At 40.1% G+C, this 14,231-nt stretch overlaps 3 protein-coding genes and 1 pseudogene across 3 annotated transcripts; 3 read left to right on the top strand and 1 right to left on the bottom strand.

Moving 5' to 3' along the window:
• Positions 1-455: 455 nt before the first annotated feature.
• LOC130470039 (uncharacterized) lies at positions 456-1,556 on the top strand. Its single transcript, XM_056839598.1, has one exon. It carries the CDS (start codon positions 456-458, stop codon positions 1,554-1,556), a length of 1,101 nt encoding a protein of 366 aa, XP_056695576.1.
• Positions 834-934, bottom strand: LOC130470979 (uncharacterized; annotated as a pseudogene).
• Positions 1,557-2,482: 926 nt separating the features above from the next.
• Positions 2,483-3,100, top strand: LOC110780984 (uncharacterized). The gene has a single exon (XM_021985259.1). The coding sequence runs from the start codon at positions 2,483-2,485 to the stop codon at positions 3,098-3,100; it is 618 nt and encodes a 205-aa protein (XP_021840951.1).
• Positions 3,101-11,928: 8,828 nt separating this feature from the next.
• On the top strand, positions 11,929-12,644 carry LOC110781074 (protein PELPK2). The gene has a single exon (XM_021985330.2). It carries the CDS (start codon positions 12,013-12,015, stop codon positions 12,388-12,390), a length of 378 nt encoding a protein of 125 aa, XP_021841022.1. The 5' UTR covers positions 11,929-12,012; the 3' UTR covers positions 12,391-12,644.
• Positions 12,645-14,231: the final 1,587 nt, after the last annotated feature.

Genomic DNA, 14,231 nt, shown 5'->3' with positions numbered 1-14,231 from the left:
TGCCCTTTCTAACCATTAGAGAGACCAAGTTAGGTTTTTTTATTTTTTGGTAGGCTTGACGACGACCCTATCACCGACTAGTTAGGAGTTTTATAAATTTTGTTTGGTCGAGGTGTATTCTTTCAACGACGGAAAAAACCTCTATAAAAATGGCGCGGTTGCCGGGGAACGGTTGTTGTTGTTAAGTTTTGTTGAGTCTAGTTTAAACATAGAAAATACAAAAACATTTCACTTTTCTTGCTTTAGTTTTCCTTTGCATTGATCACGGTTTGCTAGAGTTTTATATGCAAGATAGGGGTCGAACTCGTCATAGGTATCTCTATCCTCTCGACCTAGAGTTAGAGAGGACTTTGCGAAGATTGAGGCGAATCCGAACCCGCTCATCAAGCTACAACAGATTCGAGACTTTGAGCGAAGCTACAGAACAAGAAGCAAGTGATCATACCATTGAGGCAATGGCTCTTCCGGTCAAGAACTTAGGGATACCGGGAGCCTTTGAGGCTACTTGTGGGATTCAAGCACCCACCACCAATGCAAATAACTTTGAGATCAAGCCCGCCTTGATCAATTTGGTGCAAAGTCATCCATTTTGCGGAAAGAGTAGTGAATCACCGCATAAGCACTTGAAGCAATTCAAGCACTATTGTGATACAATCAAACACATTGGAGTGACTTCGGATTATGTGACGTTGACACTATTCTGCTTCTCTCTTTTAGGACGTGCTAGCGATTGGCTTGACAAGGAGGTCAAGCCAAATTCACTTCGAACTTGGAATGAGGTGACAAGCGCATTTTTGAGCAAGTTCTACTCTCATGGGAAGACGGCGGAGTATCGCCACAAAATTCAATCATTTGAGCAAAAGCGAGATGAGTCGATTTTTGAAGCTTGGGACCGATTCAAAGAATACCAAAGGGAATGCCCTCACCATGGGATTCCTAAGTGGTTACTTCTCCAAAAGTTCTATTTGGGATTGAGCCCCACCTCCAAGACAAGCCTAGATGCGGGGGCGGGTGGTCCCCTAATGAACAAAACCGAAGATCAAATAGAAGAAATCATTGAGGATGTAGTACAAAATTACCAAGCTTGGCATGTTGGTACAAGGAACTATGATTGCAAAAGTAGAAGTGATGATGGTAAGGGGTCAATATATGCTATGGAGCAAGCACGGATTATTGAGAAGCTTAGATCGAGGTTGGAAAAGCTAGAGAGCACTCCAAGTCAACCCCCATCGCCATCAAAAATTCCACCGCCTTCGGCTACTCTTCTCACTAAGGGGAAGAGCAAGGTGAGTTCCTTTGACACCTTGCCTCCGGGTACATCCTTTTGTGATAATTGTCAAGACTTTGGTCATTTCCCTAATGCTTGTCCTTTAATGCATAATGTGTCTTATGTGGATTATGGCCCTTCTTATGAAGGTGATTTTGATGTGGAATATTCTCATGCTATGAATGAGAGGCCTAGATATGATAACCCCCCTAATCAAAACTTTAATAGGAAAGCACCTAGAGGCCCTCCTATGCATGGATCCAGGCTTTGGCCAAGGAGGAGGGTATGATAGTCAAGGCCGAGGTGGATATAGGGCGCAAGGCTATCAAGGCCAAGCACCCTATGGTCAATCTCATGGTCTTGGCAATCAAGGCCAATACAATCAAGGTAGTTATAATCCCAACCATTAAGGTGGAGGGGGTTACAACTATTCTTATGGGCAATATAGGGGTGCCTCTAGTGGGGGTTATCCGTTGAACCCGGGAGGTCAATATGGTGTTTCTCAATTCCCACCTCCCGGATTCAATGGGCCAAGGACCTATGGCAACAAATTTCAACAAAATTCTAGTGGCTATGGCAATGCACCTCCACCGCTCCCGCCTCTCAAGTCTAACCTTGAATCCCTTATGGAGTCGTTTGTGGGGGCGCAAGCCAAGAAAAATGTTGAGTTTGAGGATGGATTTAAGCAATCCAACACTCACTTGAAAATGATCGAAACCCTATTAGCTCAACCTGCTAATACCATTAAGGAACATCATGTGCATACTAGTCTCCCACCCCAAGGTCAAGCTCCAAGGCAAATGAATGCCATTGTGACAAGGAGTGGGAGGATTTTAGATGATGTTCCTAGAGCTAATAAGGTTTCCAAGTCCAAAGGGAAGGAACAAGAGGGAGTCATTGAGTCTAGCGACAATGATGTGGTAGATGAGGAGCCTCCCAACGATGATGTGGGTGATATTCCTAGTCCAAAAGAGGCAACTCTTCTACCTCTCCCCACTCCTAAACTTCCCTATCCCCAAAGATTCATAAGGCATAAGTTAGACGTTCAATTCTCGAAATTCCTAGATATTCTTAGGAAATTGCATATCACTATTCCCTTTACGGATGCGTTGAAGCAAATGTCAATCTAAGGAAATCTTGAGTGGGAAGCGTGATTGCGACGTAAAGGAGACGGTGAACTTGACCGAGAATTGTAGCGCAATCATCCTTAACCAAATGCCCCCAAAGCTCAAAGACCCGGGAAGTTTTTCTATCCCATGCGCTATACAAACCCTTGAGATTGGGAATGCTCTTTGTGACTTGGGTGCTAGTGTTAGTTTAATGCCTTATTCGGTTTTCGCCAAGCTTGAAGTTGGTGATCTTGTCCCCACCAACATTACATTGCAACTTGCTGAACATTCGGTCAAATACCCTATTGGCAAGGTTGAGGATGTACCCTTGAGAGTTGGTAGATTTTTTATCCCCGTCGACTTTGTGGTGCTAGATATAGATGAGGACGTGCATGTCCCTATTATTCTTGGTCGGCCATTCTTGGCCACGGCGGGGGCCATTATTGATGTTAAGCAAGGGAAAATCACTTTGAAGGTTGGGAAGGATAGTTTGTTTTTTGACTTGAATAAAGCCATGAGTTATCCTAGTTCTACTAATGAGAAATGTTTCTTGGTTGACTCTTTTGATCCCATAGTGCATGACATGCATGAGCATTTGCTCGCTACTAACGATCCGCTTGAGCTTGCTCTTTTGAGTAGAGAAGGCTTAGGAGATATAGGGGTTGAAGCGGCCAACTACAAGGAGCTATTGGATTCCACCTCACCTTGTGCTCAATCGGAGTAATGCTTGATTGTGCTTGATCGGAAAGAATTTTCGTATGATCATGGATTCCGAATTGGTAAGGAAGCTCCCAAGGTAGAGCTCAAACATCTACCTTCGAGCTTGAGGTACGTTTTTCTCGGTCCAAATTCTTCTTACCCGGTTATTATTAACTCTAGCTTGGATGATGAGCAAGTGCTCAAGCTCACTAATGTTTTGAAACGTCATCAAAGTGCTTTGGGCTACACCATTGGTGATTTGAAAGGTGTTATCCCAACACTTTGTATGCACCATATTGAGCTTGAAGACAATGCCGTTCCCCATCATGAAAGGCAACGAAAGCTTAATCCACCTATGGGTGAGGTGGTTAAGAAGGAAATTATGAAACTTTTGGCGGCCGGGATCATGTATCCTATTTCCAATAGTAGATGGTGTCCCCGGTCCATGTTGTCCCCAAGAAAGGTGGGATGATGGTAGTAAAGAATGCACAAGGAGAGCCCATTTCCACCCGGACGGTAACCGAGTGGCGTATGTGCATTGACCATCTCCAACTCAATCTTTCCACTAAGACAGACCACTTCCCTTTACCATTTATTGATCAAATGCTTGAACGACTAACCAAACACAAGTATTTTAGCTTTCTTGATGGGTATTTCGGGTTTTTCCAAATCCCCATAAGCCCCGAAGACCAAGAGAAAACTACATTTATTTGCCCTTACGGGACTTTTGCCTATAGGAGGATGCCATTCGGGCTTTGCAATGCCCCCGAAACGTTCCAAAGTTGCATGATGAGTATTTTTGGTGATATGATCGAGGAGGAAATGGAAGTGTTCATGGACGAATTTTTGGTGGGTGGGGCCACCTACGATGAATGTCTTGTCAACCTTGACAAGTGTCTAGAAAGGTGTGAGAAGGTTCAATTGGTGCTTAATTGGGAAAAATGTCACTTCATGGTTCAAGAAGGGATTGTACTTGGCCATAAGATCTCACACCTTGGTATTGAGGTGGATAGGGCGAAAATTGAAGTTATAGAGAAGCTCCCTCCTCCGGTGAATGTTAAGGGGATCCGGTCTTTTCTTGGAAATGTCGGCTTTTATAGGAGATTCATTAAGGATTTCTCATTGATTGGTAGGCCCCTCACCAATCTCCTTCAAAAGGAGTGTGACTTCCAATTCGATGCCGAATGCCTCAAAGCTTTCAACACACTCAAGCGTGCCCTAGTTTCTACCCCAATTGTGCAAGCCCCCGATTGGTCCTTACCCTTTGAGTTGATGTGTGATGCTAGCGACTATTCGGTGGGTGGTGTCCTAGGCCAAAGGAAAGATAAGAAGCTCCATGTGATATATTATATGTCCAAAACCCTCAACCAAGCCCAATCCAACTACACTACCACCGAAAAGGAGTTTCTTTCCATTGTACATGCATTTGAGAAATTTCGAACCTATTTGGTGGGTTCGAAGAGTATTTTGTACACGGACCATGCGGCAATCCGATATCTCATGGCAAAGAAGGAGGCCAAGCCTAGGCTAATTCGTTGGGTGCTCCTCCTCCAAGTGTTCGACATCGAGATTCGTGATAAAAAGGGTGCCGAGAATGTGGTAGCCGATCACCTCTCTAGGCTAGAGCTTGGGGATGGGGCTAAGGATGATGTGCCTATTGAGAATGCTTTGCGCGATGATACCTTGTATTTGGTTGAGAGATCCCCTCTTCCTTGGTTCGTTGATATTGTGAACTTCTTAGCTCGTGGGGCAATTCCCGAAGATCTTTCTACCCAACAACGCCGGAAGTTGAAGTATGATGCTAGGCGCTATGTTTGGGATGATCCCGTTTTGTTGAGGACATGCCCGGACGGGCTTTTGAGGAGATGTGTTTTGAATGAGGAATTTGCTAATGTCCTCCGTATGTGCCACTCTTCCCCTTGTGGTGGGCATATGGGAGGTGATAAAACCGCCACCAAGGTCCTTCAAAGTATGTTGTGGTGGCCCACCCTCTTCCGGGATGCTTGGGCCTTTGTCAAGTCTTGTGATCGTTGTCAACGAATGGGGAATGTGTCTAAACAGCAAGAGATGCCACAATCTTCCATTCTTGAGCTTGAAGTGTTTGATGTTTGGGGCATTGACTTTATGGGCCCCTTTCCTTCCTTCTACGGCAATTTGTACATTTTGGTGGCTGTGGACTATGTGTCCGAATGGGCGGAAGAAATCGCCTCTCCCACCAATGATCATAAGGTGGTGATTTCCCTTTTCAAGAAGATTGTTTTCCCCTGTTTTGGTGTCCCTATGGCAGTTATATGTGATGGAGGATCCCACTTTGCTCATGGGAAGTTCAAGGCACTTTTGAAGAAATATGGTGTGCATCACAAGATAGGTTTGGGGTACCATCCCCAAACAAGTGGCCAAGTTGAAGTGACTAACCGAGAAATCAAGTCCATCCTTGAGAAGACGGTTGCTAAGAACCGAAAGGATTGACCAATCAAGCTCGATGATGCTCTATGGGCTTATAGGACGGCTTTCAAGACCGCTATTGGGATGACCCCGTACAAGTTTGTGTATGGTAAAAGTTGTCATTTGCCGGTTGAATTGGAGCATCGGGCTATGTGGGCCATTAAAACATTGAATTTTGAACTTTCTTGTGCGGGGGAGCGGTGCTTACTTGACTTGCATGAGCTTGAAGAGCTAAGGATGAATGCTTATGATTCGGCAAGTATCTACAAGGCTCGTTCTAAGAAATATCACGACGCGCGTATTGAGAAAAGGGAGTTCAAGGAGGGAGAGAAAGTCCTCCTCTATAACTCTCGATGGAAGTTATTCCCGGGTTAGCTCAAGTCCCGGTGGAGCGGGCCATTTGATGTTGTGAGAGTGTTCCCTCATGGTGCAATTGAGATTCGGGGAGAGGATTCCGGCCCCTTCAAGGTTAATGGTCATAGGCTCAAGCACTATTATGTGGGTGACTCTCTTGGTTCGTTTGCTATCATTGACCTACAAGACCCCCCATGAATTGGGGGGGACCGTCAAGCTAATGACGTTAAACGAGCGCTTCTGGGAGGCACCCCGCGGGTTTTGTGCATATTTTTGTGTGATTCTTGGGCGTGGGTTCACATTTTCCACCTTTGCCTAGCTCGTTGATCTTTTGGTGAGTTTGTTTGGTTTTCCGGTTCTTTGCGGGACTTGCTCCCACGACATCTCCGGTAAACTCTTTCTAACTCACATGCATTCTTTGGGACGGGCATATATTTCTTGTGGGGCATTTGGTTGGATGGGTAGTTGTGCCCCTCCTTATTTTGTTTTGGGCCTTGAGGACACGACCTAATTCAAGCTTGGGGGGAGTTTTGATTTGTGTGGTTACTTTGTTCTTCTTCATGCCATTGAAATCATGCATTTTGTGTGCATTGTATATATCTTTTATACCATCTTTTCTTAGTATCTTTGATTTTAGTTTGTTTTGTTTTCTTTTTGCTTCCTTTTAGTTTCCTTATTTTCATTTCTTTTCTTTTCTTTCTCTTTTTCCTTTTTCTTTCCTTTTTCTTTGTTTTCCTTTCCTTTTTGTCAAGGCAAGTTTTTCTAGCTTTTAGGCATTATTCTTGAATTGGGCATAATAAAATTGGAACTTGTAGGTTAGAATGCTTTTATTCCTAATTGGTAGATGTGTGCACGGTTTTCAATGTCTTGGTTCGAGTCTTGGATTTAGGCGTTAAGAAAGTCGGTTAGAACTTTGGGTAGCATGAGCCTTGAACCCTTGGTTTGTGGTAAGACGGTGTCGATCTCTCTAGTGACTTGAAACCAAAGAGGGTAGTATTTGCTCCCATTTTATGAGGATCATGTTCATTTGAGCCCAAACACCTGTATACATATATTGAGTGGCATGGATCCTTGGCATTGACTTCTCATATCCCGAATTTGACTTGTTCCTTCACTAGACCGCGACCGAACTACTTTAGTGGACGATAGAAGCACTTCTTTCGGTGACTATTTTTCTTTTTAGTTTAGGACTTTATTTTCTATTTTTCTCATATATTTTTGTTTGCATTTTCCCCCTTGCTAGCCATTTGAGCCTTGCCCCTTCATTTCTTATAATCTTATTACAAGCCTATTAGCCTTTGTTTTATTTTCACCCTTAGAAGTGATAGTGAAGCTTTGAGTTATGATGCTTTATGTTTGAATGATTATGCAAAGATGAGGAATGATTGTTATTGGTTAAAATGGCAAAGTTTGGGAAATATGTTGTAAATAGTGAATAAATAAGCAAAAGCAAAAAGCGAAAGGAAAATTTTGAAAAAGCCAAAAATAGAGAAAAACAAGGCAATGAGAAAAGTATCAATTGAAACACAAAAAAAAGGAGAAAATCAAATCAAGAAAAGTTCAAAAAGAGTTTTAGTTTAGTTTTGTTGTTGAATAAGCTTGGGGGTGCCCCAAAATTAGTGGTATGAGTTTGTTTTGGTTCGATTTGCTTGTGTAAAGTTCATTTCGCGCTTCACTTTACGTTTGAGCACCAATTTCCAAATTTGTTCCACACTCTCACCCCTAGCCTATACGATACACCCTAAAAAGTCCTCTTGACCCTTTTGAGTTGAGTCTTTGTTGGTGGAGGAAGGATTTGGTCAAATTTATGGAATGGGATTGTCATGCTAAGATGTCGTGTAACCTTTTCTTCTCCCTTGAATTCTTGTTTTCCGGCGCCTTCGCGACGTCATGAGAAGCTATTCTTAAGGGTGGATGAGATCTAGAGATTTGACGTGGTATGCTCGGTTGAAGGGGAATTGATAAATACGAACCCTTAGTTCTCTATTCTTGGCACTTGAATCCTTCACTCGACTTAGGACATTGGTTAGCGTGCATTCGTTTATTTGGTTAGTAATATTAGCATTCTTTCGTGCTCGTTCCATAATAAAGGTCCTTTTCTTGAATTTTGTAGTTTCATTTTTTTCTTTCTTTTCTATTTTCTTTTCCTTTCTTTCTTTTTCTTTTCTTCCTTTTTCTTGGTTTGCTTTCCTTTTTAGGTCTTGCCTTGATTGTGTTTTTGGAAGAGTTATGGGTGGTTCTCTTTGGAAACCCTTGCGAGATCCCACTCGCCCTCATGAGCGATTGTGGGGTTTAAAGAGCTTGTTGTATGCGCTTAAATGCAACCGTGATTCCTACGAAAGTGAGTTAGGTTGTATATTCTTGTAGTTCTTATTTTCGTAGGTTTGATTTTAAATAATTGCTCATTCTTCCCTATTTCGAGCTAAGTTTGCTAGAGACTACAAAACGCCTAGCTTGGGGGAGTTTGATGAGCGACATTTATGTCGCTCCTAGCTTAGGATTTCATGTTAGTTTATTATGATTTTTCGTAGTTTTTTATAGTTTTCGTAGCATTTTTATAGTTTCTTTCCATCTTGCGCTTTATAGGTGAATATTGTGGAATATGATGAAAAACCAAGTAGATTGGAGAAAAACAGAGGATGTGCGCCCGAACAGTGAAGGAGTGGTGGACTCAAGGATGAAGCAGATATGTGCGACCGAACAACCATTTGTGTTCGATCGCACAGGTGCCCCTTGTGCGGTCGTGCTCTGTACCACGATCGCACAAAATGGATTTTTGAGGCAGAATGTCCCCAATATTGATGTTCGATCGCACTGTTTTTGTTCGCCCGCACAAGAATTTTGTGCGCCCACACAACTTATTTGTGCGACCACACAGAAGACTGTGAGAATATTGGCTAAGTCAGGTATGTTCGATAGCACAAAATTTTTGTGCGGTCGAACATGACCAAGGAATGCAATCTTCGCTGTGTTTGCTCGCATGGAAATTGAAGTGTGCTCGCACCAGTTTTTGCTGTTCGATCGCACAGGAGGTCTGTGCGACCGAACGTCGACGCGGGCTGCGATTATTCGAATTTTAGCTTCTATTTGGGGAAACTTATAAATAGATTTTTCAATTTTCATTATCATTCAATTTTAGAACTTCTCAATTACACTTTTCAGAATATTAGAGAGAATTCCTTAGTTTTCAAGCTTGGTTGAGAGGAGAGAGAAACTTCATTGGAGGAAGCTTCAAGTTGTAAATATCTTCAACTCTTTAATTCCTTTGCAATTTCAATTCAATTTTCTTTATGCTTTCCTATTCTTCTTGAAGTTTTGATTTCTTAATGCTTTGATGTTAGTTTGATTGATGCTTAATTTTCCTTTGATTTCTCAATTGAATTCCTAGTTCTTTGATTCTTTGCATTCAATCTTTCAATTCCATGTCTAGAAGCTTTGAATTCTTGAATTTCTTAGTCATAAGAATGAGTAGTGAGTAGATTATAGTTAGGGATAGGGGAGAATCTAGGGCGAAATTGGGGGAAATTGAAGGATGATTGTTGATTATTGATGTGATTAAACTTGAGTGGATACTAGGATTTCCATGTCTATAGAATTAGTAGTTGCAAATGCTAGTTGTATAGGATTGATTGGAGTGCATTGTTTAGGTTTGGCAAGAGATTATGAATCTCTATGATGCATGTGAAAAGTAGTTCTCAATCGTGAGATGTCTAGTTTTAGGATCATGCGAGAGCTTTTCCTGAATTAGAGGCTTAGCGTGTTCTATCCGAGAGGTGGCGAACACGTCAATTGTAGCTTTTCCCCTATGTATCAAGTCCTTGCATCGTAGTTGTGTGATTCCTTTGTTCTACCCCGATTACCCTAGCATATCCCTGATTCCTTAGCGCTTCCCTTATTTGGATAATCTTGTTTGATAGCTTAGATTCTTAGTCATTAATTCAAACCAAATTCCGTCCTAAACTAGCTTAACTAGCAAACTCAATCTCTCCGTTTCTATGGGACGATCCCAATGCTTGCCGCTATAGTCAATATAGCCGGTTAGTTAGGAGTTTTATAAATTTTGTTTGGTCGAGGTGTATTCTTTCAACGACGGAAAAAACCTCTACCAAAATCGGATATCCGATATCTGCTAATTTTTCGGATATCCGATTTAAAAAAACCCAATATTCGTATCTAATCCGATATCCGATTATTTCAGATCGGATATCCGATCCGAAAATAATTTCGAATCGGATATCCAAAAAAATCGGGTCGGATGCGGATCGGGTATTCGGATTTTCGGATTTTCAGATAGTGTTTCTTAGCCCTACTTATGGAGTAGGTGAGTATGGAGTACGTGACTGCGAGCCGAGAGAAGAGAAGAAGCTGTGTGCGTGAGTTAAAGTTGGATTAAAGTTGCGCTTATTTCAAAAGTAGGGAATGTTTTAACGATGTACAATTTTTGAATTTTTTTTTAACCATCAAAAGTTGCTCTTGTTGTACAAGGGCAACCTTTGATGAGCCACCTATAAGGATTTTTCCTCTAGTAATACCAAATATTAGGTTATGTACATAGTTACAGTAAATGATATCATTTCCGTCACTTAAAAATCTAATACCATACATGTTATTAGTTCAACAGAATGACAACAACTAACAATATTACCGGAGAAAATAGTAATTAATCCCCATCAATAAAGGAACGTGACATAATTAATCAGAATGGTGGTGTACAAAAAAATCTTGTACATTAGGTGTCCAGGTAGCCTATTCTATCAAATTTTAATTTCGAGGCAAACCAAATCGGTCAATGTACCGCAATAATTAAACCCCAACATCATGATTATGCATAATGCCATTCCACAAATTTTAACTTCTAATTTCACAGTAAAGATTTTAAATGATGCATAAAATACAAAATGATCTACTCGGTCTGTCTTCTTCATTAGAAAACTTTAGTTAATATTATTTGAAATTTTAACTATTGATCGTTCAATTAAACCAAAATACTGTTATTGAATGGTTTATGACTCAACCAAACGTGTAACAGAACTAATTAACTCATCACCCTATTTCTAATATGACCTGAATTGAACCTGGTCCGATTTGAACTATTCGGCGTGGTTTTTATTCCAATTAGATTAGATTTCGTACACGTATGATTTTTTTTTTTGTACAAAATAGTTAACTCAATATCCCCAAATTACTAAATGATTATTAAATTTTAAACATACTCATTTAATTTATTCATCAAACATTCATATATTATATGCATCATATGCGAACTTGACCAAAATATTGAGTTAATATATTTTTCCATTATCAATGTACCGATTTGATTAAAATATTTCGCAAAATTATTATTATTTGTATCTATTATTTCCATAATTTATAAACTAATATACTTTCCATACATAAATAAAAGAGGGTAGAGAATAAAAATAAATAAAACAGATACCTTTTATAGGAAAACGGATTTTAGCGGAAAATTTTTGCACCAGGAAGTGACATGTATCATTCCTGGCATCTGTTTTTAATATAAAGTAATAGATTTCGAGGGATCGGCAGCAGTGGTAGAGCCAAAAATTTTAAATCGGGGTGTCAGACGTGTTAATAAAACAATTATTTATTCCGTAATAATTTACTTTTTGGTAATAATTATAAGGTATAAACATTTTTTGGTTATAAAATTTGGTGGTTGGCCGCCCATCCTTGACACCCCTGTCTCCGCTACTGACCGGCAGGCTATTCCAAGTGATGAACCGAAGCCTCCTCAATCCTCATCATTTAGCTTTGTTGAACGATGAAATAGTGACTGCATACATATTCGTAATCTGAGAGGTTGACTACCTAATTAATTTCAGTTTACCTACCTGAAATCCACAGCTTTAAAATCAGGATGATTAGATATTGTCAATCCAACCATAACTAAGAATATGTGACCATTTGAGGAAGGTGTATGGGTCAACTAACTAATCTAACTCCAACCCCCTCAAGGTCTCAACTACATCTCATCAAACTTTGTTGAGATGTTTTTTGTTTCACCATCTATAAATTCCCTAGAACAATCTCCCAATTTTCAACTCAAACACACAAGAAAAAGAAAAGCTTAGACAACTAAAATAATCTAATAATCTCCTTAATTTGCTTCTCACTAGAATGATGGGTTCGTCAAAGTGTATGTTGATGTTCTGTCTACTTATCACCATGTCAATGTCATGCATCGACGCAGCACGCCATCTGTTGCAGGCAGTGCCTGGGTTGCCCAATCCGACCACTGTCATGCCACCATTGCCCTCTATTCCGACAACTCTTCCTCAGCCAGCAGCTCTACCTAAGCTTAGTATTCCACCTATGTCAAGCACACAAATTCCGTCTTTGCCAAACATGCCCTCCATTCCAAACATGGCTCTCCCTCCCATGCCAAACCTACCAACCACCATTCCCACTTCCATTCCTAACTTTCCAACCTCCATTCCCAACTTTCCAACCTCTATCCCATCTATTCCTTTCCTTTCCCCACCTCCTTCAAACTAAGTAGCTCTTCTAGCCTCATGGTTTTGAGACTACACTAAGTAGCTCTTTTTGTGTGTGATTTTTTTGATATACGATTATGTATTTTCGCTTTGTTTCAGCTTTCATATTTGTTCGTCAGAGAGTTGTTTTATACTCTGTAGTTATCTTTGTATCATCATTTATTTACAGTTCTCTTTGTTGTTGGATTGCAATTCTTCAGTGTAATTGAAACAATATGTTTTTACTTATTTGGACAATGTTCAATTTTCATTTTATGGAGTATTCTTGTTCTTTCTATTTCCATAATGATAATTAACTACTGCATAATTATACTCCGTATAGTTCTCACATAATATCAAATGATCTTCACACCAAGATCAGATGCTGGAAATCTCATAAACCTCATGCACAAGCTTAGAGTTATGCTACGAACTGAAGTACGGGGTATACCATAACTGTAAAATAAAACTACACCCATGCATATCTTATACTGGAAGGATAACAACTTATCGAGCCATCAGCAACGCAGCAACTTAATGATTCAAGTCATTATGAGTTATGAGTTGTGAACACTCCAAGCAATAGAATTGAAAATTTATAGAATATTTGATACAAAGATTTCAAATATACTACGTATGAGTTATGAGTTGTGATCATTGAACAGATTACTCCCACGAATATTGGCAACGTACACTACAAAAAATTGTACTATTAACGACGGGAAATCCCGTCGCGAAAGGTCAATAATCATTCATTAACGACGGGATTTCCTGTCGCGAACCCGTCATAAAAGGGGCCGTCGTTAATAGAAATCCCGTCGTAAATCCGTCGTAAACCCGTCGTAAACCCGTCGTAAAAGACATTTGTGACGGTTATTCCCGTCATTGTATGGTTGTTAGCCCCGTCGCAAAAGGCTTTTGCGACGAGATTTTTGACCCGTCGTAATTAGGTTATCGTTAAAAATACAAATTCTTGTAGTGGTAGGTAACGCCATGGCGACAACTTACATAAATATGACTATAACTCTTATATATTCCGGACATGTTAAGTTTAGAACAATGATATATATCCAAGAAGCGCGCTGCTATGAAAATTACTAGAGCCAACACAAACAAAAGAAGCTTCTGTTCTACAGATCTAACCAAATCGATCTTTATTCTTTGTCAATTAACCCACTGAAATTACAGTCTAAACAACAAAAATATAATACTCACCTCAATCTTGTGAAAACATGTAAGCAAGAAAGTACAACTATTACACACCATCTCCATAAGTGTTGATACTCGCTTCATTTTTATTTTTAGGCGATTAATTCAGTCTCACAGATAATATAGAATGGAAAAGTTAGTCAAGTGGTCAGATAATAGCGCGGGATAGAAGGAGAAAATGATATGTAAATCTCGAGTTTTGACTTGATTCACCCAAACAAAGCTCGTTAGACTCATCAACAACTAATGAAAAGAAGCAACATGATCCGCGAGAAGTCTCCCAAATTCTCAAGAAGTTCCCTAGGATATGGAATCCATATCGGCCTAGATGTTAACCTGCATCAAACCAAAAGGCATGCTAATGAAGCACGGTTCAAAGGTTATAACTCAAACAGGCAAGACACGTCTAGAGGCTCGTGCTGATCGTGGTTATTAAAATCGCGATTCAAATCTAGAACCGTAACATTCTACTATTCAAATATGGGTCACGATTCGATTTATGATTCTACATTTTTTTTTCATGACTAGCGAAAACCAAGTAAATTTAAATCATGTTGAGAAAGTTTGTATAGATAAATATTGTTAATTGTTGCTTATTTAGCTATTAAACAATTATATAATACAATTATTAAGTTTTTCACCTATAATAGAAAC

This window comes from Spinacia oleracea, chromosome 3, assembly GCF_020520425.1.
Source record: "Spinacia oleracea cultivar Varoflay chromosome 3, BTI_SOV_V1, whole genome shotgun sequence".
Taxonomy (NCBI): Eukaryota; Viridiplantae; Streptophyta; class Magnoliopsida; order Caryophyllales; family Amaranthaceae; genus Spinacia; species Spinacia oleracea.
The sequence above is the reverse complement of the archived record's forward strand: the minus strand, read 5'-3'. Positions and strand labels throughout refer to the sequence as shown.

Coding starts and splice junctions, on each gene's coding strand:
- LOC130470039 (XM_056839598.1), top strand. CDS start 456: ATGGCTCTTCCGGTCAAGAACTTAGGGATACCGGGAGCCTTTGAGGCT.
- LOC110781074 (XM_021985330.2), top strand. CDS start 12,013: ATGATGGGTTCGTCAAAGTGTATGTTGATGTTCTGTCTACTTATCACC.
- LOC110780984 (XM_021985259.1), top strand. CDS start 2,483: ATGCCCCCAAAGCTCAAAGACCCGGGAAGTTTTTCTATCCCATGCGCT.